Genomic DNA, 26,660 nt, shown 5'->3' with positions numbered 1-26,660 from the left:
CAAACTATCTTTCTTGTCTCATTTACTATTTGTATTTTTGCTCACAATAGACTCAATAGTTTTGAGCAACTTTTTTGTCATTCAAAACTTTCATTTCTATTTTTCTTCCCCCCTCCTTTTTCATTTTATTCTGATTGTTTTTTCCCTGTCTCCCTTATATATTTCTTTACTCATGCATACACACTCACACACAACCTTGTTACCATACACAACAGACTGCCGTGCTCCTTCTCTCATTACTTTTGTCAAATCTGTTTCAAGTCATACTCAAACCCAACTTTGTTCGCTGTTTGTCATAATTTGCATGTACTTAATGTACATGTTTTGTTCTGATGTGTCAACCTTGTCATGTTGTGTTACATTCTGTAACACAAGTGCTGACAGATCCATTTTCCATTACTTGATCACATCTGTGTGTGCTCCGCTCTTTCAAACAGAAAGTCAATGGAGTTCTGTTCGCATGACCAACACAATCACCAGCATCCAAAGTGATCACCGGTGAATGTATGTATATTAAGACATGGTTGAAATGAAAAAGTAGCAAGTAAGGCACTGCATAGACCAAACATCTGCATAGCACATACTGAACAGTATCAGTGCCTCTTGCAGATAGTAGCTGCAGTAAAGCATGTGACAGCATGCAGAGTGAATGTGAGGCTGAAGGTCTTTAAATAAACCACCACATCATTGAGATCTGATCAGTCCATAAGGTAATGTGAGCAAATTGTAAAGCTGTAAAAAACAAACAAAAAAAAAAACAGCATCAGTTCAAGGTTGGAAAGCCAATTACATCCATTTGAAAATCTGATAAATGGAGTAGGATTAATCAAAGGAGGAAACTGTTGACTCAGTCAAGCTGCTTTTTATAATTTCTATTTTTAGAGCTGTTTAACTTTTTTGGAATAATACAATTTAATCAAATCAAATCGAGGGCAGAATGCAGGATTGATAATGCATCAGAGTTATTCCAATTGAGACGTCCGATTAAATCATCACACCCCTTTGAAACAGAATGGCATGACTCTCACTTGTCCTGGTTGATTTAGGTCATAAGTATACCAAGACATTCTGACCTTTCTTTCAGAATTCAACTGGTGGATGACCTATTTTGGAATAAAACTCCTCAGTTCTTCTTAATATGCCAATGTCATAATTCACGTCACAAGGCATGAGAGGACAGCAGACTTATTTAATAACATTTATTGTGAGCCAGGACTACTGCGTAAGTAGCCGCGGGGCAAACACATGTGCTGATAACCCGGCTTTGTTCACTTTCTGGGTACACATGGTCTGTTGATTTTTGACTGTGCCTAGCACAGAGCGGTCCATACAGGGCATACATGGGTCAGAATCCCACACAGCATCCCTATAGACCAGATAGATAAAGTCAAAGATGATCAAGTGCTTACTGTGCTTCCTGAGAGCTTGTCTTAGTTAGATTTCATGAATACACACACTTTCTAAACTGTTCTTTGACAGACAACAATTTAATGTGAAAAATATTTTGCCCAGCTCTGGTTCTCAGAGTCTCGTGGTCTCTGCAGCTGCGCATCATACTCGAAAAGGCCGAAGAACAAGATGACCTCTTGTCTCATTACTACAACTCCTGATGATTATGTTTAACTCATTGGAATGTTGACATTCAGATTCATTTTAATCATAAAAGTTGAAATGTGCCCCAATCAAACTGTAGCACACATTGATCACAAGTACACTGAAAATAACTGACTTTAGTATCCAGCTGTGATGTTACCTTGAACCAGTGTTTCCCCTATATTCAATCTGCATCCAACATTTTTTCTGAGAATCTATTAGTGCCGTCTGGGCTGAAGGGATTTCCTTCTGTAGCCTATCTGACAAATTTGAAAACACACACACAAAAAAAAAAAATCAGAAAACTCATCATGCATAATGTTGCAGATAAATCAGCTTGTTGTCAAGCTAGCTACATGTGAGTGCATCTTGTATGCAGAAATTTTGTCTCCATTTCTTAGCGTGGCTCTAGAGATGTCTGTCGGTCAGGCCACCATTTTGATGCAGACTAATTTATCTCTGTTACTACTGGATGGACTGACATGAACAAATCTCATCTAACAAAATTTAAATTTGTCCAGTTCTTTGGTTTAAAATTAAATACCTGCAAAACTACTGACATCCTCATCAGTCTCAGCTATGCTTAATGTAACACGCTAAACTAAGATTTTGAAGATGGTAAACATTATACCTACATGCATGTTAGCGGGCTCACTTTAGCATTGATCTCAAAGCACTATGTGCCTATATAGCCTCACAGAGCTGCTAGCATGCTGTAAAATCTTACACTGCTCAGAGAGCATAGCATTAGCAGCATGTTTAGCAGGGCAGCTACGGATATAGAGTCAGTTTTGACTACATTTTCTTTGATTTTTTTAAATATTCTACAAGTTATTTTGTTGTGATGTCACCCTTTTTGAGAAGGCTTTAGCTACTTCCCACTGAAAATAGTTGGCAACACTAGTAGATCACCCACGTTTTAGAAGTGCTTCAAGTCCTATACACATATACTGTAGTTAGTCTGTCTGTCTTGGGAGAGGGATCCCTCTGTTGTTCTTCCTGAGGTTTCTTCCATTTTTTTTCTCCCCCTTAAAGGGTTTTTCTAGGGAGTTTTTCTTTATTCAAATCAAGATTCTAAGGACAGAGGATGTGGTATTGCTGTACAGACTGTAAAGCCCCCTGAGGCAAATTTGTGATTTGTGATATTGGGCTATACAAATAAAATTGACTTGACTTGACTTACTGCATCTTTTCATTAGACTCTCTCTGCAAGGTAATCTTTTAAACTTTATGTCTCCAGTTTGTAACGCAAGCTTTCTGTCAAGCCCAAAGATATTATACAGCTGTTTTCATAGTAGTAATACCCATGACTACTAAAGTGACATTTATGTGTAAAAATCGGTTCCCCTTTAAGTAGCTGTTGAGCAATGTTGCATAATGTGACACTGCCGAGTGATGAATCGAAATGTCAAATCATTCTCCTGAGGCCAAACGTGTGCGCTAACAGTTAAGTCATCCAGAAAAGAAAGAAATGTAATTTTCCAAAAGTTATTAAAGGAGAAATTCCATAAATGGCCAGTGAATCACAAGCATTATGGGTTGGAGCAATTAAATGGGGACAAAAGATTTTGAGATTCAACACTTGATAATAATGGTGAAATACAAAAACAAAATGAAAAGTTAATGAAATAGCAGCCAAATAGATGGATAGCCTCATCTTGTTGAGAGTTGAAACAACTTTGAGAATAGAAGCTATTTCCTTCGTCTGACAGCTTCCTCTGGCGTCCTGTGACTGAATAAATGAATCTATGAATATGCAAATAGTAACCTAATGCAACATGTATGAAAGAAAAATTAGCAACAAACTGACACTTCACACAGTTTCATATTCAGGCCTGTGGCTGTTATCTAGAGGAGAAAATTAGTAAAACCTGATGCTAAATGCCATCATCATCATTTTTTACTAAAAATATTTAGTGTCTGTACCTTCACCAGTGGTTATGTTCTCAGGTTTGGTAGTTTATAGGCTAATTAAAATTAAGATTTTGAAAGATTTTTTATAAATGTTCATTATTCATTATGATTCCTCCATCAGTCTTACATACTATACTTTTGTTTTTGATGTGTGTTACTCAAAGTGGTCCTACACTGTTTCCCTCAATCCTCCCCATACGTTTTCTTTTTATGACTTGAAGTTTATCATTTGATTTGATGATTTGATTTGGGAATTGATTGAGAGCATACATTAAAGTTAATCAATTTTATACTAAAAAAAAGTATTTATTCAATCACAGACAGAAAAATTGCCCACATTGGGATACCATACCATTGATTGCCGTCGCTAAACTAAAGACTGAAGTTTAACAAAAATAAACTTCAGTCTGCAGAGGTCCGTCAAGCGTGTGATTGGTTGTAGGTCTATCCAATTATGTCCAGAGGCATTTTGGTCTGCACCCATTGATAATGCCCCTTGGAAATCAGAAATGGAGGTTCCAGACTAACATGCATTTGTAAATTAGTCTGGTGATGCCAGGCTAGATTTTACTCATGAAGTCTAGATATATTAAACAGTGCTGTTACTGGATTCCATTCAGTGTGAGAGCAAGTATACAATACACAGTTAAGTGGTACTTCACAAAGCAGTCTGGCATTGCTGATTTTACAACTGAAAGTATTACGGTACCTGATATGCCAAAGTCAAAGATGGCTAGATTAACAGTCATGAGCTCCGGAGGCTTCAACTTGGTCTTGCGTTTGATGGTCATATAAATGACATAGCCATTCCCTGTTGCAGACATGATTCCTGTAGGAGAGAGTGAGAGGGGGGTTTGAGGTTGTTGAAATACCATTTGCACTTGTGAGTCACAATTGTTATACATAAATTTGAATACATTGTGGATACTTGACGTGAGTCGTTGAAGTCTAAATGACAAAGCAAGAGTGAATATTTCTTCTCTTGATTAACTCTGTCATGGTTTTACTGGATCGCCAATGAGAAGCTCTCAGAATTTTATTCAGATGCATAGTTGATTTTGTTGGAGTCATACAAATTTGAAGTGATACTATTCAAGCAGTATGTAATTATGTAGAGGAATGCTGCTCAGAGGTTAGAGAACAATGCTGGTAAGCTACAGACACAGGTTTATTTAATCAAGTGGCCAATTAAACAAAAATAACCTGCTTTCAAGCGCAGCAAGTTTAGATAAATTGTAGGTTGTAAAATCACCATGATGAAAAGGTACACTTCTAATCATACTGTAAATAATGCTTACCTTGACCCAATAAGCACAAAAATAGACTAAAACGGTACAGGTGGCCTGTAGGCACAGATGCATTTAACCAAGTAGCTAATTAGAGAGGAAATACCTGCTATTCTATAAACCATAGATCATAAATCTGCACATCATAATTTCTTTAAAGGGCTTATTGTACAAAGTTACTGTGAGGCAATGTTTCAGACAAAAACAATAAAAACACACAGGGAGACTGTAAAGTATTCTTTAAATGCCTCTATTAAAAACTTGTTATGGTGAAAAGATTAAGGGGATATACAAGAAAAAAAAGTGAAGCAATTAGGCTATCATAGATGACTTGTCTGAAAGCAAAAAAGCAGGATTAAGTGCAGAAAAAAAGAGGCGGATAAAGGACAGAACAATTCGTACAGGAAGCGTACTATCAATGCAGTAACCCCAATATTATGAACTTCCTCCATCCCATACAGTGCCATATGAGAGAAAAAGTAAGGGAGGGGGCTGAATAGATTATTATTACCAAATATTAACATCAATGGTGCAAAATAACCACCCAGGTATTTTATTAACAACAAAGACATATTTTTTAAGCTAGTCTCCAGCTGATTAAAATGACCCTTATTACTCTCATTCCTACAAGATACAACTAATACGCTAAAAAAAAAAAATCAATTTGAGTCTGACAGTGGGGTTCTGTCACCAGACCGGTGCATCACCTACACTAAGGTCCAAAAGTCTGAGACCACTTTCCCATTCATCCGGCCAGTGGCTCCTCACATTTCTGAAAACATCAGAGCAAATTTCCCAACAGGCATTATTTGGATAAACTGACGACATATTGGGAATCTAAATGATTACTTTCTTGCCTGAAAAAAATATTAAAACTTAATAAAGTGACATATTAACAGTCCTAGAGTGAAAATTACATTTTAACAGTTAACAGTTTAGCCTGGTTCAGCCATCGCTGCCGGTTTGTGTGAACTGCATTCTGGGATACTCGGCTCTCTCAAGTCCACACAGTCAGCTCCCGATGCATCATCGATAAAATGGCCAGTGCAAGTACACATCCAGGCATTTGGTCTGTACTTTGCTGGATGTGGACTTTGAATTGGAACAGTACTCGGGCTGTGACAGATAATGCAAGTACACAAGAACACAAGTACAGACAAGAATGCAGATTAAAGGCCTACTGTCAGCTGTAGAGTCACACTAATGTCATTTTTGAATCCATAAATGTGGTACATTGCATTGTGAGACTGCTAGCAGAAATTAGTACCGTGGACACTACTGTTTCATTTCATTTCATAAGTTTTGAGCGCACTATGGCTAAATTTATACACTCTAAATTCACAGTCAGATAAAATGGTGGACAGTAAATATTGTACTCAATATAGAAAATAGGCGGCACAGCTCAAGTAAATAGATGGACCCAAACCTGTACTGAACCTGACTGGTCCTGCCAAATTTGAGAGTGTGACCAGGCTTTACTATTTCATCCATTACTGACCGTTTCATCCATTACTGACCATTACTGAGGCTATTGCAACAAATTGGCTATGCTCAATCTCTGTCTATTTCTCACTAAATTTTGCAAATTTACTCCTAAAACGTGGACATAGACGGTTAGCAAAGTCAGAGAGAGGGAAGATAGAAATATCTCAATAATTTACATTTAAAAATACCAAACCTGAACCCCAGAGCCAAAGCTTTACCTGTCAGGTAACAGAGCTGTACATGTTGGCTATGTGTCTGCCATTTCACGCACGGCAGGTAAAGTAGCATATAGCGGGTTATCAGAGCTTTTCTGCCTGCTGTTAAGCTATAAAGCTGCGCAGAGTTATAGAGCTGGGTAAAAATTCTCAGTGGGATGTGTCAAGTTCAAGTGACCCCTTTAACATTACATATGCACTACTGCAGTTGTTTGATTCATAGTTAATATAACATATAATCACTGCTGGAGCTCAGCTTAGAACAATGTCTCATTATTATGTCACATTTCTCTGATCTTAGGTGTTTAGATGTTAAAAGATTTCTGCAGTTGCAGATTCAAAGCAGCAGTGTTGGGCAGTAACGCTAACGCTATAATCCCTTACAGTAATATCATTGCTTTTTTCAGGGTGAGTAGTGTAAGGGATTACAATTTAAAATTCAGTAAGTGTATTACAGTTACTAATTCCAGTAACACTCTGGAGGAGGAGAACTGCAACTTGTGGTAATGCCAAAGTTGTGTTGTAGCTTAGCTGGCTTGCTAACGTTAACGTCGTACAGCAGAGGTCGGGACGTCAGTGCTGTGTGTAGTCACTTAGGCTATGCTAACACTAGCTGTGGGATGGTCAGTAAACTGTTTCCTGCCTGCTTGTTAAACCACAAACGTTTCCATTTCTAATGTTACATGTGTTAAATAGAAAAGAGACGGTGAATGGGTGTGGAGGATTTTGAGCTGTTACAAGGCAACTTTGACGGAGCTGAAGGACGGAGCTGAAGTAACTAAACTAAATTAACGAGTAATATAACGCGTTACTTTTGCTGCTGAGTAATAAGTAATGTAATTACTTGTACAATGAGTAATATGTAATCAGTAATAAATTACAATTTACAAGTAACTTGCCTAACACTGTAAAGCAGCATGTTCCAAGTCAGACAGTGATAACTACTCCTCCCAACCTAGCAGTATTAATTATCATATTTGTAGTCTGTGTTGTCATTTGGCTGTGTGAAATGTGATGCCAGAAGCCTATACTTTTTGTGTCATTTTCCTGATTCAGACATGTCATTAAATGCTCAACTAACTAAAATTCCAATGTGCAATCATGTTTTATTCAACTAAAGAACATTACTAAGATCATTCAGGTCTTTGACGTCACAGACCTGGAGAGGATGATTGGCACTTTAATCTTCTCTAGGCTTCATTGCTGTTACATCTTTACTCTGGTCTTAGCAGGAGGTATGACCTGAATACAGGGCTTGGCTGGTGCAGAGCAAATTTATTTATTTATTATTTGCTGGTTTCTACATCTTCTACATCTAGCTTTAGTTTTTAAAGCTGCTTGAGATCCTCTGGTTAGCATTTAACAAATCTCACTTTGTCATTCAGGTAAATGGGATCTTCCTACTGAGGATCTCATACGCACAAGTTTTTTGTTTTTTTTTAATTTCAGTTCTTTTAACCATCTGTTAGAGTTATCTTTGTTTTAATAATGTAAAGCACTCCAACATTAAAAGGTTTAAAATAAAGTTTCTTAATTATTACTATTATCAGACTCAGTTGTAAATAATCTTAATAATCTTGTCTTAAAACCTACCAATGATTGAGGCTTCAAGTCAACCAAAGTTAATTAATTGCAGTAATTAACCCTAATTTAATGCTATTTTCACCCACACTGCCAATTCTGCCTATCAGACAAGTGTTCATTTGGTGAGTAAATTGTTGCAGCTGTTCTGCAGTGCACCATTATTTCTGTGGCTAACTTAAAAGAATAAAAGTTGGTTTGTATTTGATAATTTGCCTCACAGTAAGCAGCATTTAAAATGTGTTTGGACAGGATTCTACTACACGTTTTTGCAGATAAAACATACAGTATATGCATGAACATGGAGATTTTAGGATAGTCTCACAATAGAAAAGCAGATATTTTCTGTCTAATTAGCTACTTCAGATGTTGACATACTGCATCATCATAAGAAAATGTTGCCATCAAATTCTTTGGCTGTAATTTCATTTCATCCTGCACTACATATTATAAGACATATTATCAACCACAATGAAGAAGCAGAATCATATTTTAAATGCCCGACAAACCCATGTTGAACTCACAGGTGATTTTAACGTCCCCCTCCACTAAAACATGGGTTTCACTAATTGTTAATTCACTTGAATGTTTGAGCTTCACTGTGCAGAATGATGTATGTATAGAGTTTGACACTAGAAGGCTGTTTTCACAGTCACATGCTGAAGAGGGAAAGTTTATCAAAAATCTGTTTAAGGCGTGTATCCTACGAGCAGGATTTGTGACATCATAACTTCCCCAACTGCGGCTACAGGCGAGCGATGTAACAGCTTCCTTGACTTTTTCAGAGCCAAAGTCAACAACATCCGCTCTTTGATGTCCAGCTCTTCCTCTCTTCCTCTGTCTCCCCCTGTTATCGACCATCTGCCTGGGAGCTTGCTGTCTGTACTTCATTTTACTGGCGTCAGGGAGAGCCACATCGAGGAAATCCTCATGAAGATGAAACTCTGTACTTGTGCCCTGGACCCCGTTCCCACAGCTCCGCTCAAATCATACATCCCCATTCCCAGCCCCCCGATCACCCAAACTGTCAACCTCTTCCTTCAAACTGGTAGTGTTCCATCTGCCCTCAAGGTCGCAGTCATCCACCCCCACCTGAAGAAGCCCACCCTGGACTCAGAGGTTCTTGCCAACTACAGACCTATCTCCAACCTCCCTTTCCTGTCCAAGGTGTTGGAGAGGGTGGTTGTTTCTGAGCTTTAGGACCATCTTAAACACAGCACACAGCACTGAAACAGCTCTGTTCAGGGTTGTGAATGACCTGCTGATGGCAGCTGATGAAGGGTCCCCCTTCCCTACTGATTCTTCTTGACCTGAGCACTGCATTTGACACTGTGGATCATACTATCATAGAGCACCTCCACACCACCACTGGACTGTCATCAAAAGCTGAGCATAAAAGCTGCCAAGCATTTCTACAGCCATGTAACACCTCAGCATCTGTCTTGAGGAGATAAAGGCCTGGATGAACACAAATTTCCTCCAATTAAACAGCAGCAAAACTGAAGCTCTCATTGTCGGTACTCCACATCAGATTCAGTCATCAGCCATACCTCATCTCATCTCTGATGGCCAGGACATCCCCCTTTCCACCTCAGTCATTAATCTAGGTGTTAGGTTTGAGCCTCAGCTGACTTTTGATGGCCATATAAGTAAGGGTGCACAATAATATTGGCACATCATCATCATCAGCTGATAAATGCTTTAAAATGAAATATGGGGATTGGTCCAAAATTAACATTTCTGCCACTACGAACATTTCAGCTGATATGACAGCAGCTGTGTGAAGTGGAAGAAGCACCAGGACCGTCTGGGTGAAACAGTCTGCAGAGGAGCTGCTCTGTTTGGCTGCACAGATAAGAAACACCTCAGCTGACAGGATGTACCACTCTGTTTGAAAAAACTTCTTCTTCTTCTTCTTCTTCTTTTTGGTTTATATCGGCAACCAGTGTATTAGGTGCATTATCACCACCTTCTGCTTCAGCGTGTGGACCAGAGATTAAATCCTACCCATTAATCCTGTCTGCCTGTCTATCGGCATCGGTAATCGGCAAAGACAAGATGGAAAATATCAGCATATCTGATATCAGCAGAAAATCCAATACTGTTCATCCCTATATATAAGACATTTATGCAAAACCTCTTTCTACCATCTCAAAAACATCTCTAAACTTCGCCCCTCTCTAACCCTATCAGATACAGAGAAACTTGTCCATGCCTTTATCTCCTCCAGACTAGACTACTGCAATGTGCTCTTCACAGGGATCCCTGGATCCATAAGCTCCAGTACATTCAGAACAGCACTGCCAGGATCCTGATGAGAGTGAGAAAACACAAACATATAACACCAATTCTGTTTTCATTGCACTGGCTTCCTGTGTCCTTCAGAATTGACTGCAAAGTCCTGCTACTCACATACAAATCCATCAACAGACATGCGCCTCCCTGCCTACAGGAACTGAACATACCACAAACTGCCAACCACACCCTCAGATCTGTCAGCAGCTTGCTCCTCCGGGTCCCCAGTAATAACCTCCGCACCATGGGGGGCTCTGCTGCACCACGCTTGTGGAAGGGCCTTCCTAACCATCTGAGGGCAGCGCAGACCCTAGACTCTTTCTATTTAGGAAAGCTTTTTCATCTAAATGCATTACTATTTTCTTTATGTGGTGTGTTCTATGTTATATGTACGGTAGCCCTTTGAGTTTCACTATGAATGAAAAGTGTGGTACAAATTAAATGTATTATCATCATTGTTATTGTTATTATTAGAAGACCTGTGGGCATGTACAGACTAAAACTATTTCATATCAAAAGAAGCCAAGTGTAAATGCAACCAAGAAGCAATAAAGATAATTGAAATCTGAGACACATTCTAGCCAGATGTTGAAAAGGTGTAAATGCCTCTGTGCTCCAATAAACATACATAAACTTTACTCTGTCCTTAGTAGTCTGTCATAACAGCAGCTGATGTCATGCTGAAATTATCTGCTGTTTTTTGTTATCTGCTGTCTTAGTAGAGCAGCAGGCAGAAAGCAGCTCCGTGATTTCAACATAACATTGATTTTAACGTAACATGTTGCTGTAATGTTTATCTGATCATTGATCAGCTGAACATTCTGTGTGGGTAACAGAGCGGAGTGAGTCGCTTGTAGTTAATCAGTACAAGTAAGTTTATGGACAGTTGTTAGCTACCTTGTTAACTGATAAATTGTGCAATTTATAGTAATTCCAGTGGTTTTGGCAGTTACCAAATAGCTACAGGTGCATTACCACCAAACTGTGGTCTGGAGGACCCTAATTTGCATGTAGCTTGGGAAAACCAAGATGGATTGCAATCAGATCTGTGATATAGCTAACAGAGACATACCTACTGTGTGTGGCGAAGGGTAAATGAAAGTGTATTTAATCGCATCTGGATTTTATCAGGATGCACAACATTTGAAATTAAGTTTAAATGGTGCCTTTGACTGTCACTGGGCAAGAGAAAATACACCATAATGATTTTTATTAGAAGATGGAGTCTGGAGACATCATCTAATTCAAGCAGAGCTTCAACCTGGGCAGAGGTTTCACTGAAAGAGCCTTTAATCTTTTATTTCAGCTAAGTTTGCAGGATAACCTCTCTGGATCTCTTGTCTATGAAACTACTGAATGCAGTTGTGATGTGTGAAATAGCTCTCCAACATTAAAATCAAAATCATCTTCACAGTATCTACAAACCATGGTGAAAAGGTGAACTGATGTTTGTTTAATCTCATAAAAAAATGTTAAATTACTCCAAATGAATTTCTTTTCAAAAGACAAACAAACCTAGAGGTACAGCAGCTTTTCTTGTTCTGTGACTACTGAACTGCTGTGAATGAAACATGACAAGGAAAAGCTTGAGGCAGGACCATTAACATCAGGCTGTCAACACCCATAGGCAGCGACATATTCATGCCATCAAATCATCACTAAACAGGACTGAAATATAAAAATAAATATAAATAAAAGGCCTTGACATTTCCAGTGCACCGCAGACTTAATCGTCTCATTTAAAGGTGCATTATATAAGATTTGGTCAGAATTTTAGTTTAAAACATTCAAAAATTATCTAAATTCTCAACAGAATATGAAGAAATAACAGTTTTGACATTATGTCAAAGATGTCTATGTATTGTGTTGCAGAGATATCTACTGAAGTTAGCATGCTAACCAGCTAGCCCAGGCCTGTCCTGTCTCACAATATCACTTTGTACCTCAAGAGGTGATAGTGACTCACTGTAGCGTCCAGTCTGTCCTTGAGCCACCCTGAGCCACCACAGCAGCAATGGTGGAGATTTTGAGCCAGGCTGAAAGCTGCTGTAAGTTTCACTATTAATATGTCACTTTATAAGTTTTAATATTTATTCAAGTGACAAAGTAACCATTTAGATTCCCAATATGTGGTCGGTTTATCCAAAAACACCTATTTGGAAATTTGCACCGATGCTGTGAGAAGATACTGCTGCTGCAACCACATTTCAGTCAAAATGTGTTGCCTAAACTTTATAATGCAGTAAAAGCTAAACTGGTGGAGGACGACTTGAGCAATGCAAAATTCATTGCTTTAACAACAGATGGGTGGAAATCCCATGCAACAGAGAGCTTCATCACAATCACAGTGCACTTCATTACTGACAACTGGGTAATGGCAAACCCCTGTCTCCAGATACATGCTGTCTATGAAAGTCACCCAAGTGACCATTTGTCAGAAATACTACAGGGAGCTGTAGCAGAGTGGAAAATTGACAGACCAAACACCACCCACGTCACCACCCATGACAATGCACAATACCAAGTGCATGGTGAATGCGGCTGAAGCAGCCAGATTTTCACCAAACAATAGATGTTTTGCACGCACTGTTCACCTGGCATCACAGAAGGGGATGGGTGTTAACCAGATGTCCCAGCTTTTAGGCAGAGTGAGAAAAGTGGTCACTTTTTTCCATGGCAGCACTACTGCTGCAGCAGGGTTAGGTTCAGGATGTCCCCACCAGGTGGAACTCAAGCCATGACCTGCTTGAGCGCTACTTTGACAAGCAGGCTGCTGTTTTCTCAGAATTAACAAACAGGAGTATTAAGAGGAACATTAAGGACATTGTTACTCTGTCTGATGAAGATGTAAAAATAGCTGAGGACATGGTTCAGGCTCTCAAACCACTTAAAACAATGAAAACTCTGTTGAGCACTGAACAGCTGCCAACAGTTTCAGTGATATTGCCACTGAAACACATAATCCTAGAATCCATGAAGAAGAGTGACTCAGATTCAGCAGCTGTGAAAGATGTCAAATCTGCCATTTCATGACTTCAACAACAGATACCCCGACTCTGACTCAACACTTATTAGTTTCTTCATGAGAGCAATGCTCTTGACCCATGTTTTAAATCTTATCCCTTTCTGAATAAGACCACTCAAGGCAAGATCTTCAACAGCCTGACTGACAATATTCTGTATGACCATCCCCCACAAGTATGTGTTAAGCAGTTTCTAAACTGAATTGATTTAATAAAATCAATGTAATCAATACAGTTCAGTTTCAAGGCCCTGAGACCTGTAAAGCATCGTAGTGACAATAAGCACTGTACAAATCAGTTTTATTTTTAATTGAATTTCAGCATTTAACTATAACTAAACAGACGACAATAGATTAAACCATCAGAAATGTACATCACAATGTTTTTGGTAGTTTTATTAATGTCTTGTTTTCCTGGATTTGTATATTTACCAGATATTTTAATTGCAATAATATCTAATGGTAACATTATATTGTTGTTTTGTGGACTTGTCCTTGTTAGGCCCAGGCCTCAGAGACAGAGGAAGTCAGTCAGAAATGGCATCCAGCAGTGGTGATTCTCCAGCCAAAAAGCAACAATCAACCAGCTGTTTGGAAACTTATTTCCAGTGGAACAGACATCATCACCCATGCCTCGGTGTCAAGTGGTGGAAGAGGAGGTGCAGTGTTACAAGTAAGTGCAGAGCCTCCCAGTGGAGTCAAATCCACTTACATGGTGGCAGGACAATGTGAACCAGTTTCCCCATCTAACCATGTTGGCTAAACGCTACCTTGGAGCCCCAGTAACATCTGTCCCCAGTGAGAGGGTTTTCTCATTTCTTTTACTGCAGGGGAGATTGTCACAGCACAGAGAGCAAACCTCTAACCTAAGAATATGGACATGATGGTGTTCTATGTTCCCATACATCAAGCATTTCCACAAACATGTGTGGTTAACTGAATGCACCAACCACCCTTTATTTCTGACTGGTCTTCCGTCAAGTTTTATTTTTGTTTACTTAGTTAATTTATGTGAAGTAAATTTATAAAGTTAATCTACCTTCATAGTGTCCTTGATATTCCAAATTGTAGTTGATTTAATAAAACAGAAATAGAAACAGATTTTTCCCCAACTGTTTTTTCTTATTCATCCCCACCCCTAACCTCAAGGTCTGAACAAGGTCTGAACCGAACCGTGGATTTGGAGAACTGTTATACCCCTACACTCTATATAACATCTATGCTGGACCACAGGACCAAACTCACTCTACTAACTATGCTTTAAGTCCTGCTGTTTATTTTGAACTTGGAAAATCTGCCATTAGTTTTTGTGCAATACATCCTCAAGACTGACACTGTCACTACCCCTGAACAATTCAAGACTATTATCTCAAACCACTTCACCTCAGCGTGCAGTTGTTTTCACTGAGTATTGTCCTCTTCTGATCTATTTAACCCTACGTATTTTGTTTTTAACTCTGTATCTCAACATCATTGCAAATGAGGGAAACCTCGATGATTTTCGAGGCTTAAATAAAGGTTTGAATGAAGGAATGAGAGAAAGCGAAGTAGTGAAGGAGAAAAATATGACAGCATAGTTATGAACCCCTATCTGATCCCCATTCTGCATCCACAATGTTCACATCAGAGCACATCTAATGGCAAGATAATTTCCATGACAATAAAATGGATTTTCATGGCCTATTGTGTGTTCTCTTGGCTTCAACATTAAAGAAAGTTAATTTACTGTTCACAACAATGACACAAGAATGTAGCAGAGCGAAAGACAGATGTGTGACATGTTCAGTGTGCTTTGAAGTCTCTTTGAGTACAATGAACACATGACGTCTAATCTGGACTGACACAGTGAATCCTGAGAGGGTTTGCCTCATTCTCAAGTGTAAACAACTCGAGAGTAAAATTGTACTTTGGAAATATGTTGACTGACTTTATGCTACTTTGTATGCAATATGTAACAGCAAGGACATAATAAAGTGGCTCAAACAGCTGTTCCTATTTGACTAGAGTGCCCCTCTAGACCAAATTAATAAATATCAATATCACTATTACACCAAATAAAATGCTGTTGCTGAGACAATAACATCAAATGACTGGGAAATGAAAACTGTTGCAAACTCTTTTAACACAACATTAACAGAGCAGTCAGTCTCCTTATGTGTCTGACAGATAAACGGTACTGAAGGATCCAGAGTAGACTTATACACTGCACCATCTTTACAGTGCCCCTGGGTTACCAAAAAGTCACTCGTGTGGAAAAAAAAAGATTCCGTCGGCACTGGTTGCCATCTGCTTGTCACACCACACTTAATGCTAGTTTAACCAGCATGTAGTTCAGTCCTAAAATTGGAAGTTAGTTATTGTGACTGGCCTGCTTAGCAACAGTGGCTGTGACACACAACTCATGGATACAATTAAGGCAGTTGAAGGAGCAAAATGAAGCACCTTTTGACAGCAAGAACTTCAGAGCTTTAAACTACTACTAGTACCTCGAGCTGGGTTTATTTGACTGACTGAAGTGACTCACCATGGCATATAAGGAAATGTTGTGAAGCTAACACATTAGCCATGACTACTTTATAAAGAAATGTTGTAAAACAAAGACGATAGCCCTACTTATAAGGGAATGTTGTAAAGCTCACACATGACTACTTTATAAAGAAATGTTGTAAAACAAAGACGATAGCCCTACTTATAAGGGATTGTTGTAAAGCTCACACATTAGCCATATCAACTTCACAAGGCAATGTAAAAAAAAAGAAATTCTGCTGCTTTAAAATTGTAATCAGTGTTCAAAATGTGTGGGTAATTTCCAGTAGTGAGGTGTTGAAGTGGGTTGAAGAAATCAATCAACTGCATGCGCAACACTATTAGGTTAAAACCACTATCTCTGACGTTGCTTTAGCGTCAAATATTTCAATAAGGAAAAACAAATTTCCTCCCAGCATACTGCTGATGTTTTGAGAGTCAACTGTAAAACGTGCTGAAATTTCTGCTCTACTGAATGTCAACGTCTACTGTGACAAGGCAGGAATTTGGAGTATTTGGGTCACTATTTCACGCTATAACAAAATTAAGTTCCCTTTTCTTTTCTTATATAGGCCCACATAGTGCAAGTGTAAATGCTGGCTTACTAATAAGGTCCAACTTCCATAAACTTCAGAAATTTGTTTTCAGAACATGAATATTCAAAATTGTGGAAGGCCTGCCTCTTGGGGTTACAGGGGTTACCTTCTCATGATTTAATACACACAAACATCCAGAATTTCTTATTATTTTCTATGCAAATGACTTAAAAGTTTGTTAAATGTAAGTCACAAAGTAGCTGCTTTTGAATGCAAATGAAAACACCAGACAGTCATAAAAAATTAATGAAATCAAATGAACACTTTAGTCTTGAAGACATTTATGAAGACTGTATTGGAGTCGACAGTGTCGTGTAGCCTGGAGTCATTTATGTACTCCTGTAGTTGACAAGGTCACACAGCAAAAGTGTACTTTAGTGTAATCAGAAATTTGAATGAAGACTATGACCAGACAAAATTAACAGAAAAGGTTTAAGAAGGTAATTGATGACTTCTCAAGTCGTCAAACCTGTTAATAAAAATATAATTTGTGTTTTCCTCAGGTCTCTGATTGTTTACTTCAAGGATTCTGCTTATTATGTCATGTTCCTCCTCCTCCTAACAGAGCTGTCCTGTAGTTCTCAGTATCACCACCACAAATCATCCTCAAGTGATTTCTCAGTAATTATAGAGGCAGTTTTAGAGATGAGCCTGAAGAACTCAACAGTTCCTCTTCCTGGCCCTGTCTTACATGTGTCATATTTGACTGCAACAATTATGCTAACAAGGCCTTTTAAAGGGAAGCTGGTTGATTCTGGGGTATTTTTCTGTGCAAATCAGCTTGGTCATGCATGAGCACATGTGTGGGATTCAATATGTGCACAGCTGTGACTATGTTATGTGATAAATGTCAATTTCCTGCCATTTACTACCAGTTTTTATTTGTTTTTTTTTTTTACCAAATCAAAGATGTTTGGTGTAATGAATGTAATAACCTTATACACAATATTATTCTGCATTAGAAAGCACCAAAACCTACAAAAAACATAAAAACATTACTTAAGGAAAAGCCAAAAGATACCATGATCTTGATCTGTTCTACTGTATATTGCACATACATGCCCTTTTTCAACATGGACATCACCGTGCCACAATCAGACACTAAGCAGCTCAGCAGCAGAGGGGAGAAAACTTTGTTTTCTTTCGACACATTTTCCTAAAAATAAATAAATAAAAATAAGTCCTAGCCCAGGGTTAACAATGGTTAACCTTCAGTCATAAACCTACTACCCTGTCAGCTGCTTCCCATTCTGCCCGTTTGATCAGCACAAACACCCTTTTCACTGCTGAATAAACCTGATTCATTCCAATTATTTATGAGGGCACGAAGTAAAATGGCAAATTAAATTAATAAATAACACAACAAACTGACTGTGCGTCTCCTCATCTCCGTGAACTCATATGATGCATTGCAACAGCAACCACATAATAGCAAATAGAGGCTCTTGGCCAAGTTTAGGCTGTTGGAGTGTTCCCACATGAGGCCATGTGGGAAAATTCATCTTAAAAATGGAAAACAATGCGAGGAATCTGAATTGATAGAAAATTAATTGCATATCAAAAGCATATCATGCTGCCTCCTCCTCAGTCCATCTGTTTGTCTCCTCATATCTTATGGAGCTGCCGTATTATATTACAGCTTTTAGTATCAGGTATTGTATTAGGAGAGCCTAAAGCTTGACACTTTATAATGGAAACAGCAGTGGTTATCAGCTGATCCTCTATGAACATCAATCACATTCACCTCCTGGTATAAGCCACTTTGTTCAACTTGTCCTGTTTGCACAGCTGCTTAGTGTTAGGGAAGCTTCTCGCCTCTGCCCCAACATGGGATTGTCTGGAGATGTGTTTAGCTGCATGTCACACTGGCTTATCAGGAGGATGGGTAAGCTTGATTTTCTGTTGATGTTTCGAACAACAGAACAAAATGTTTCTGGTTTGGACATGTATGTACAAGGAGGCATTCCCCTGTCCCATGTCCGCATTCTTAATGAGGATAATTTCAAGGCTTGCATGAGGTGTAAAAAAGTTTGTTGCATAAGTGTGAGGAATAAGATAGATTTATACATTTATATTAATCATATGTATCGTCAGAGGAGGAAGTCAATCAGAAACAAATACATCCCATGCATCAACATTTTACTCAGTGGCAATTTGAATTTTTAAAAAGTTTATTCTATTTGTGTTAACTTCTTTGGTAATTGAAATTGAAAAACTGGAGCAGGAAGGAATTTCTGCTGCTGGGACAAGAGGTACAGTACATAACAGAGAACATATCAGAAGGAGAATTTAGATGCATGGAAAGTGACTGCAAACAAAACCATTGCCACCTTTTTTATTGTTGCTAGCAAAAGTGTGATTAATCAAATGCACAAATCAAATGCAAATAGTGAACTCAAACTACTCTAGTCTGCATATGAAATACATTAGATTCAGCTAATGTATTAAATGATTGTGACCAATGATATATTGTACAAGCACTCCAGAACATGTGTGCTCAGCTGTGTTTCTGTCCTGCAGACAGATAAGATCTACTCTTATGCAACTTATCAAATTTAAGAGTATAAGTCTAAGAGATAAATAGTCCATAATTTCACTTTTAGCTGTTTGATAAATATGAACCCAGGATAGTAATGAATACATTTGGAATAGGCCTTTTTCACTGAAGACATTTTGACATGTCACAGTAGGAAAGGCACATGTGTAAATGAGAAAATGAATGATGGCTAAATTCCATTTAGCCGCTTCACTCTCTGAGTCTTGGTATTGCACACGCTAGCTCACTGTCACACTGTCATGTTTTACTGGCACACTTGCCCTAATGCAATGAGCCATTTTGCATCCTGTTTTGTTTATGATTATAACTGTCTCCTCATATAAGTGTAAAATTAATTCAATTGTACTCCTGAAACTCGGGAATAAAAGCTGTCATCAAATTTCTTTTGACTTGAAAATGCCCTCAAATTTAAGACATCTCCAGAGGTCTCTCACGTCGTTTAAGATCTGGATCTGTGCAAAGGTTGACAAATCTGCCGACCAACACCTCTAACTAGGTTGAGCTGAATGCTCGGATGAAACCAGTATCCATTATAGATAACATACTTTTTACTAGGATGACTATCATCCGAGTAAAATGTGTCAATATCCGTATTTGTGATGAAGGAAAATCGTCACTGGTTAGCTGTGTCTATGTCGTTCTGTGATAGGCCAGCCATACACAGAGCTCCTCCCCTACACACAGCCTATACAAAGTTCACTGCTGCTGCACCACACAAAACAATCTTGCCATCATCACAGCCACTCTGTCCACAGGGATTAACAGCTCACGACTCTCACTGCTTCAACCCTTATCCATTTCAGGCTTATCTGAGTATGGATACAGATAACTTAGTTGGTTAAACAGTTACAGATACAGATACTCACTCACCCTTACCTCTAACACTCACTAAATATCAAGTTACATCTTATTTGTTCAAGCGTACACAAACAGAAATTGTGGTTTTACAGGAAGTTGCATACTGGAACTAGCTACTGTAAGAACTTAAAAGCTTGGTTCTGCTTCATATTTAGCTTACAGATAAATAAAAAGATAATTAAAAGATATGGATCATATATCATAATTGACATGAATGCAAGTATGTGCATTTCCCCAAATGTCAATTGCTTTAAATTGGTTAAAGGTAGAGTCAGTCTTTCTGGAGAAAGATTGATAATATTTAAACCAAACACCCAAACAAATACACACCTCCCTTCGTACTTCCCCCCAATTCATGGATGTGCATTGCCCTGGCAGAAATATGGCAGAATCCAGAGCGATGCATCAGCGTCACTTCTGTTCCTCTCAATTTTTGTCATGAGCGGGAGATAGTCCATCCACACTGTCTGTCTCTCTGTGGCCTCCACACTTCTCACTGGACCTGCGTTCAGCGTCTCTGTCCACAGAAGCAGCCGTCTGTCAGCTGCAGCTCCTGGAGAGCTGAGAGGACAGCAGCAAGACAAACTGCCTTCATCAGGCTGACTGACAGCAGAAATGTACTGAACCAGAATAGTTTGCATGTTGGCTCCATGTCAACCTCTCCAGAAGATCTTCAACCTGAGTCTACAGTTGGGGTGGGTCCCGGCTCTGTGGAAAACATCTTGTATTGTACCGGTACCAAAAATAAAATGTCCGGCTAAACTAAACGACTACAGACCGGTGGCCCTTACGTCACACATCATGAAAACCCTGGAGCGTCTGCTTCTACGCCTACTGAGGCTTGAGGTCAAAGACAAACCCGATCCCCTGCAGTTTGCATACAAAGAACACATTGAAGTGGAGGATGCTGTCATTTACATGCTCCACTGTGCCCTCGCTCATCTGGAGGAATCAGGCACTTATGTAAGAATCATGTTCTTTGATTTTTCAAGTGCATTCAACTCCATCCAACCCATCATACTCAAAGACAAGCTCAGAGAGATGAGAGTGGATCCCTCCTTTGTTTCCTGGATCACTGATTACCTGACAGAAAGGCCACAGTTTCTCAGGTTGGGGAACTGTGTTTCTGGGACAGTAATGAGCAGCACGGATGCTCCACAGGGGACTGTACTGGCTCCATTCCTGTTCACATTGTATACCTCGGACTTCAGATGACTCTAAGTCCTGCCGCATCGAGAATTGAGATTGTATCAGGAATGGACAGGAATCTGAATACAGGTATCTAATAACAGCCTTCAGTGACTGGAGTCGAAAAAAACCGCCTTCAACTGAACACCTCAAAAACAAAGGAGATGATCATGGATTTCCGCAGGAGCCAGTGAAAATCTGTGGGGTGGACATTGAAGTGGTACACACCTACAAATGTCTGGGGGTCCTTGTGGATGACCAGCTGGACTGGTTCTGCTTGTTCTTCCTGTGGACACTGAGGTCCTTTGATGTGCGTGTGGAAATGATGACCATGTTCTACCACACGGTGGTGGCCAGTGCACTCTTTCTTGCTGCAGTGTGCTGGGGACGCAGCTTTACAGACAAGCTGGTCAAAAAAACGGGCTCAGTGCTGGGCAGGTGATTAGACCCGCTAAGATCTGTGGCGGAGAGAGGCACACTGAACAAACTGAAAGCTATAACGGCCATAGCAAACACCCTCTCCACAGCCTCCTGGAGCGACAGAGGAGTAGCTGCAGCAGTCGGGAATCAATAAAGTAATATCTATCTATCTATCTATCTATCTATTTGTGAGAGGAAATCAACAGTGTTTGTATTTATTGATTGACTAATATGGTTAATAAGTTGAAAACACATATACAGCAGGATATTTGAGTGATTTAAACAGCTGCCTGCTCAGATTATGCTTCATTAACACAACAGAGACAGACTCAGAGCATAAAAAAGTGCATTTGGTCTCCGTGAGGCTGTCTTGGATTCAGTGTGGATTGATACATTTAATAAAACAAAAGCTTATCTGTTCCATGAGAATACGCTTTCTCTATGAATTATGTCCTCACACAGACAGCTGCTCTGATCACTTCCCCCTCTCCTGTGCACAAGCACGAATGCCCCCAGTTGCTGATGGGCTAGAATAGTGTTGTGTGGCTCGCTCCAAGCCACTGTGTTTACATGCCCATTTACAGAGCCAGTGCTGTGTATGAACACCAGATTTTTCAGCACACACACAGAAGGGACAACTAGCGGACCATGAGGACATATTCCCTGAATTTGACAAAAAAAATGATGGGATTAGAATCGCTGACTCTACCTTTAAGAGAAGCCTGACAGACAGAGACAAAGGCAAGCACACACACTTCAAGATATGTTTTGAATTGGTCATGATGAAAAATATGTTATTTGAAAATTTATATTTTCAGAATAGATTTAGCCCACCATTTTGCAGTCAATGCTTTGTTGTAAGCTCTAAAGGCAAAGTTAAGAAGTTATACCACTTCACTGTTCATTGCACATGCTACAGAAAATATCATAGTTCACACATATGAAATCAACAAAAAATGTAATTATACATGCTTTTGCATAATACTGTACCACTGAGAAAACCTAAGCATTCTTTTCAATGAACAATGGGCCAGGTGGGTACAGGGTATGGGATTAAATTTGTGTCATAATAATTGAACATAATCTCCCAAGAATCAAAAAACAAAATTGAATTGAAAGTGAATAAAAAATAAACTAAAACCAAACAATAACATTAAAGGCAAAACATACAATTAACTATACACAAGTGCTACATTCGATTACAATATTCTCACTTTTCTTTCTCTTATAAAAACTGAAAAATTCAGCAGCAAAACTGAAAAAAGTGACGGCAAAAAAGAAATCCCAATCAGTAAAAGAAAACTGAGAATATTGAAACCAAATGTAGCACTCCTGTATAGTTTTATTTTAAGTTTTCTTTGGTTTCAATTTATTTTTATTCACTTTCAATGTATTAATTTAATCATTCTTAAGTGATTTGTTCAATTATTATGACACAAATTTATTCCCATAAAAGGGTAATGCCTTGTATCTCATTGGTTGTTCCTCTCATACATGTCATTAATCATGTCCTTACAATTCCCTGTAAGCAGGAGTGAGAGGCTTGATAAATGTGTCGTATTCTTTCCTTTCAGCAAAGATTTTATTTCTGAATTGGCCCTTTTTAGAGGTGAAGGTTGATGAATATGAGCCAAGGTCAGTTTTTCACTACAGAAAAACACAATGAACACAACACATAATGTTACGTACAGCATATGAACCATTCTGTGGTTTTCTAAATTAGCTAATTTCTGTAGGAAATGTATTATATATCCCATAGTATTCCCAGTAATAGTACATTCTTTCACTAGGATTAACTTGTACTGTACATTCTACTACCTTGCCGCCACACTGGGCTGAATGTTACCTCTGTAGAAGTGCGTTTGTGTTTACCGTGATAACTGAATGACTTGGATAGTCTCAGAGTATGTAATTAACCACCCACAAGCTGCCCGTCAGAGTCAGGTAATGTGCATCATGAAAGTGAAATCACACCAATTAGAGCACTCATATGAACACTCAACACGAAACAACATGGACTCACAAAAGAAGAACATTTTGATATGACACGTGTCACTGTGCCTGTGTGGAATTGCCTTTATTCCTTAGATTCTGACTTGCTGCAGACTATTCAGTCAAGTAATAGTCTAACAATACTGCTAACCTTATGAGAGTACAGTGAAAGCCAGACAATACCACGGTTGTATATGTGTGAGCTGTGAGACGGAGGTGGGCTTGCAAGTCCCACAAGTCTCACGGCAGATGTTGGGTTTCCTTTCTTTTTATTCAGCATGAGGTAGGTACAGATGATGACATAATGATGTGGTCATTGTGCAGGCTGGACTGGATTCTGTTTCTGTGTGTGTTAACCAAAAAGCTGTTTGGCAACACTTTATAAATCACAGCTGATGCATTCATCACACTGAAGCTGCATCTATCTTTCATGGAGTCTGTCCTTTTTTAACTGCTGCTTCATTAACTATTTGTACAGTTATTATTAATTAATAACCGTACATGGAGTTTTTCCTTCCCATAATAGAGAGATTAAAAAAATACTAAATACACATTGATCCGACAAATAAGAAGGACGGATTTAAAATGTTACATTCTGATCAAATAATTTCTTTTTTATATATTCAGTATTTTTGCTTCATTACAGAGTCGACAGTAGAAAGCTGACAGGAAACGAGGAGGAGATAGGGGGATAATATATAGCAAAGAGACACTGCATTTACATGGTCAGTGACTTAAACCTCCAGGCCAACAGTGCACCCCAAGGGATTAATTTTTGTAATATAAATGTTAATTTATTTCCCTTCACACCTTTATGTCTGTGAAGCTTGTCAAATCACATGATTTTAGTCCCCTATATCACACCTGTGACTTGTTCTCTGAACTGAAAAGTGTGCCCGTTGAAGCTCATCCTACATGAAATGTACTGCTCTCTTTCCCACTTGCACATATTGTTTAAACAATGTAGAAGTTTTAAGATGATCCAGAGCTAAGTTTTGGACTTAATAGCATTTTTATTTTCAGAATATCTATCTTCTTTATGCACATGCTCGCCTGCTGGCATAGAGCTAAAATGTTGCTCAACTATGAAGGTGTTGCTTGCTAGTTTAATACTGTTCAGTGACTCCGGAAGCTGTGTTATATAATTCAACTGCTGCTTCTGTGCAAAACTGCAGCAGTAAACCAGTAATGGTGCCAAACACTCATCTCAAATCCATCTTTACCACAGGTTATTATTGTTAGTTTGATTCATTTTTAAAAAGTAGTTTTCAACAGTTTTTCTACACAGACTTATCTTACAAAATTACAGAAGATAGGCACACCAAGATGAACATCCAGCAGACAAGGACCTACATTAGCATTTATTTGGACTTGTGTTTCTAGCCATCTGACAAACATAAGTCCAATATTCACTATACTTGTTTTGCTCTGTTTAGGTCTCCACCAACTCCTGAGGGAAATATCTGGCTCTTTAGCATCGAAATACTTCACCATGTTCACCAGCTAGTTGTTAACTTTGTCTGCCAGCTGTTTGGTGCTGTGCATAGTGCAGAGAGCACATGTGTCGCGTAAAGTGGGCTTATCTAAGCTTTTATGTTGAAAACAGCTGCCTGCTGCTGGAAATGACACTGATGCACACAGTGGGGGTAAACCAAAAAAGTAAAGTTGGGACCATGAAACTGAAACAATGAGCTAAAAGACCAGCTGGTAAAAATTAATCATTACAAGCAATACCAAGAGCAGCTTAAAGGAAACTATAGTTTTGAAGTTCATTGAATTAGTCATAATTAGCCATAGAATTAGCCCTGAATTGCGTGAATCATTATCTAGAAAAACAGTCTGTGATTTTATCACCTTTCTTTTCACTGTCAATTATAATGCGACTTTGCTGATCTACTGTATATACTGTACATTCTATTCTTCTAGCCCTGCTGCCTTTATTTGTTCCCAGCCTGACCTCCAACAAGGGTTGCTAGGACACTTATGACATGTTAGGCTTCTAAAACTGTATACTGCAGCTATTTCACCTCTTACCATGCTTTATGTTTACAATCTTTACATTTAATACAGTAGCCTATCACTGTTTTTCACACTGATTGGAATTATGGCATTGGCTTAATAGCCACAGAGAAAATCAAGGTGATAACAGCCTTTTTATACCAGAGGTACAAGGGAAGAGAAGAGGCCAGATGATAACTGAAAGTGAAAGCGGAAAGCTCATGAGCCCATGATAGCCTACATTTAGTGCATTTACATTCCACTGCTAATATGAACATGTCAGCAGACCTCCATTCAGCCCACTGACTGATAAAAAGAAATCCTGCGAATGCGTGTTTGTATGGGATCTGAATTTACATAGACCAATACACAGATTATAATGTTCTTGGCAGGCCTTTGATTTAATTAGGCCTCTTTGGGATTATACTGTTCCTTGAATGTACTTCATGTGAGAGTCAATGTGTGTGTGATTTACATATATGTGTTTATGTGTTGATGGGCTGGAAGGGATGCATATTTAGAGCAAATGAAATAATACTTTTAAAATCTGTTACACCTATTCAGTACCATAAAAAAGATGAAAAAAAACAATGAGCAAACTAAATCTGTTTCGGAAGACTGTGAAATGCAGTTGAAAGCTCTGGAAAACGTACTAAGTAGATCTTGAAGAGGAATCACAATGATGCAAAAATTATGTAAATATCCAATATTTAGCATTTCACTCCCATAACACTGTCTGACACAACACATTCATCATCCTTGTTAAAACCTGGTGCCAATGTTATTCACAATACAACTCGGCAACACAACCACCGACAGTTCAGTCAAAGATTCAGGTGTGTTATTTGTCAAGGATATTGCTGGAGCTGGTTAACCCAAAGTGAAGAACTTGTCAGGAGACCGGGATGTCTTACTTGGAAACATTTATTGAGGCTTGATTGAGGAAAACAGAATTTCAGTACAAGTGAAACACTGTGCAATGCCACTCAATTCTGCCGTCTACTTCCAGACAATAGTATTTAAACCCCTCACCAAATCTTTACCCTTTCTACCTCCAAATAAGGTTATTCTTCACACATCTATGCCTCTATTGGTTACTGAACTATAAACAAGACACTATACTAATTGAAGTTA

At 38.7% G+C, this 26,660-nt stretch overlaps 1 protein-coding gene across 3 annotated transcripts in view; it reads right to left on the bottom strand.

The window, feature by feature from the left end:
* opn5 (opsin 5) overlaps window positions 1-26,660 on the bottom strand; it is a 73,242-nt gene that overhangs the window by 25,714 nt on the left and 20,868 nt on the right. For 2 of the 3 annotated variants that reach the window (XM_067571759.1, XM_067571760.1), the window contains exon 3: window positions 4,217-4,336. In XM_067571759.1, coding sequence (XP_067427860.1) covers window positions 4,217-4,336 — 120 coding nt within the window. Of the gene's footprint in view, window positions 1-4,216; window positions 4,337-5,504; window positions 5,589-26,660 lie in introns of those variants that run through there. The other variant, XM_067571761.1, reaches the window with a different exon arrangement.

Source organism: Thunnus thynnus, chromosome 18, assembly GCF_963924715.1.
Source record: "Thunnus thynnus chromosome 18, fThuThy2.1, whole genome shotgun sequence".
NCBI classification, from domain to species: domain Eukaryota; kingdom Metazoa; phylum Chordata; class Actinopteri; order Scombriformes; family Scombridae; genus Thunnus; species Thunnus thynnus.
Note: the sequence above shows the minus strand (reverse complement) of the source record. Positions and strands in the feature narration are given on the sequence as shown.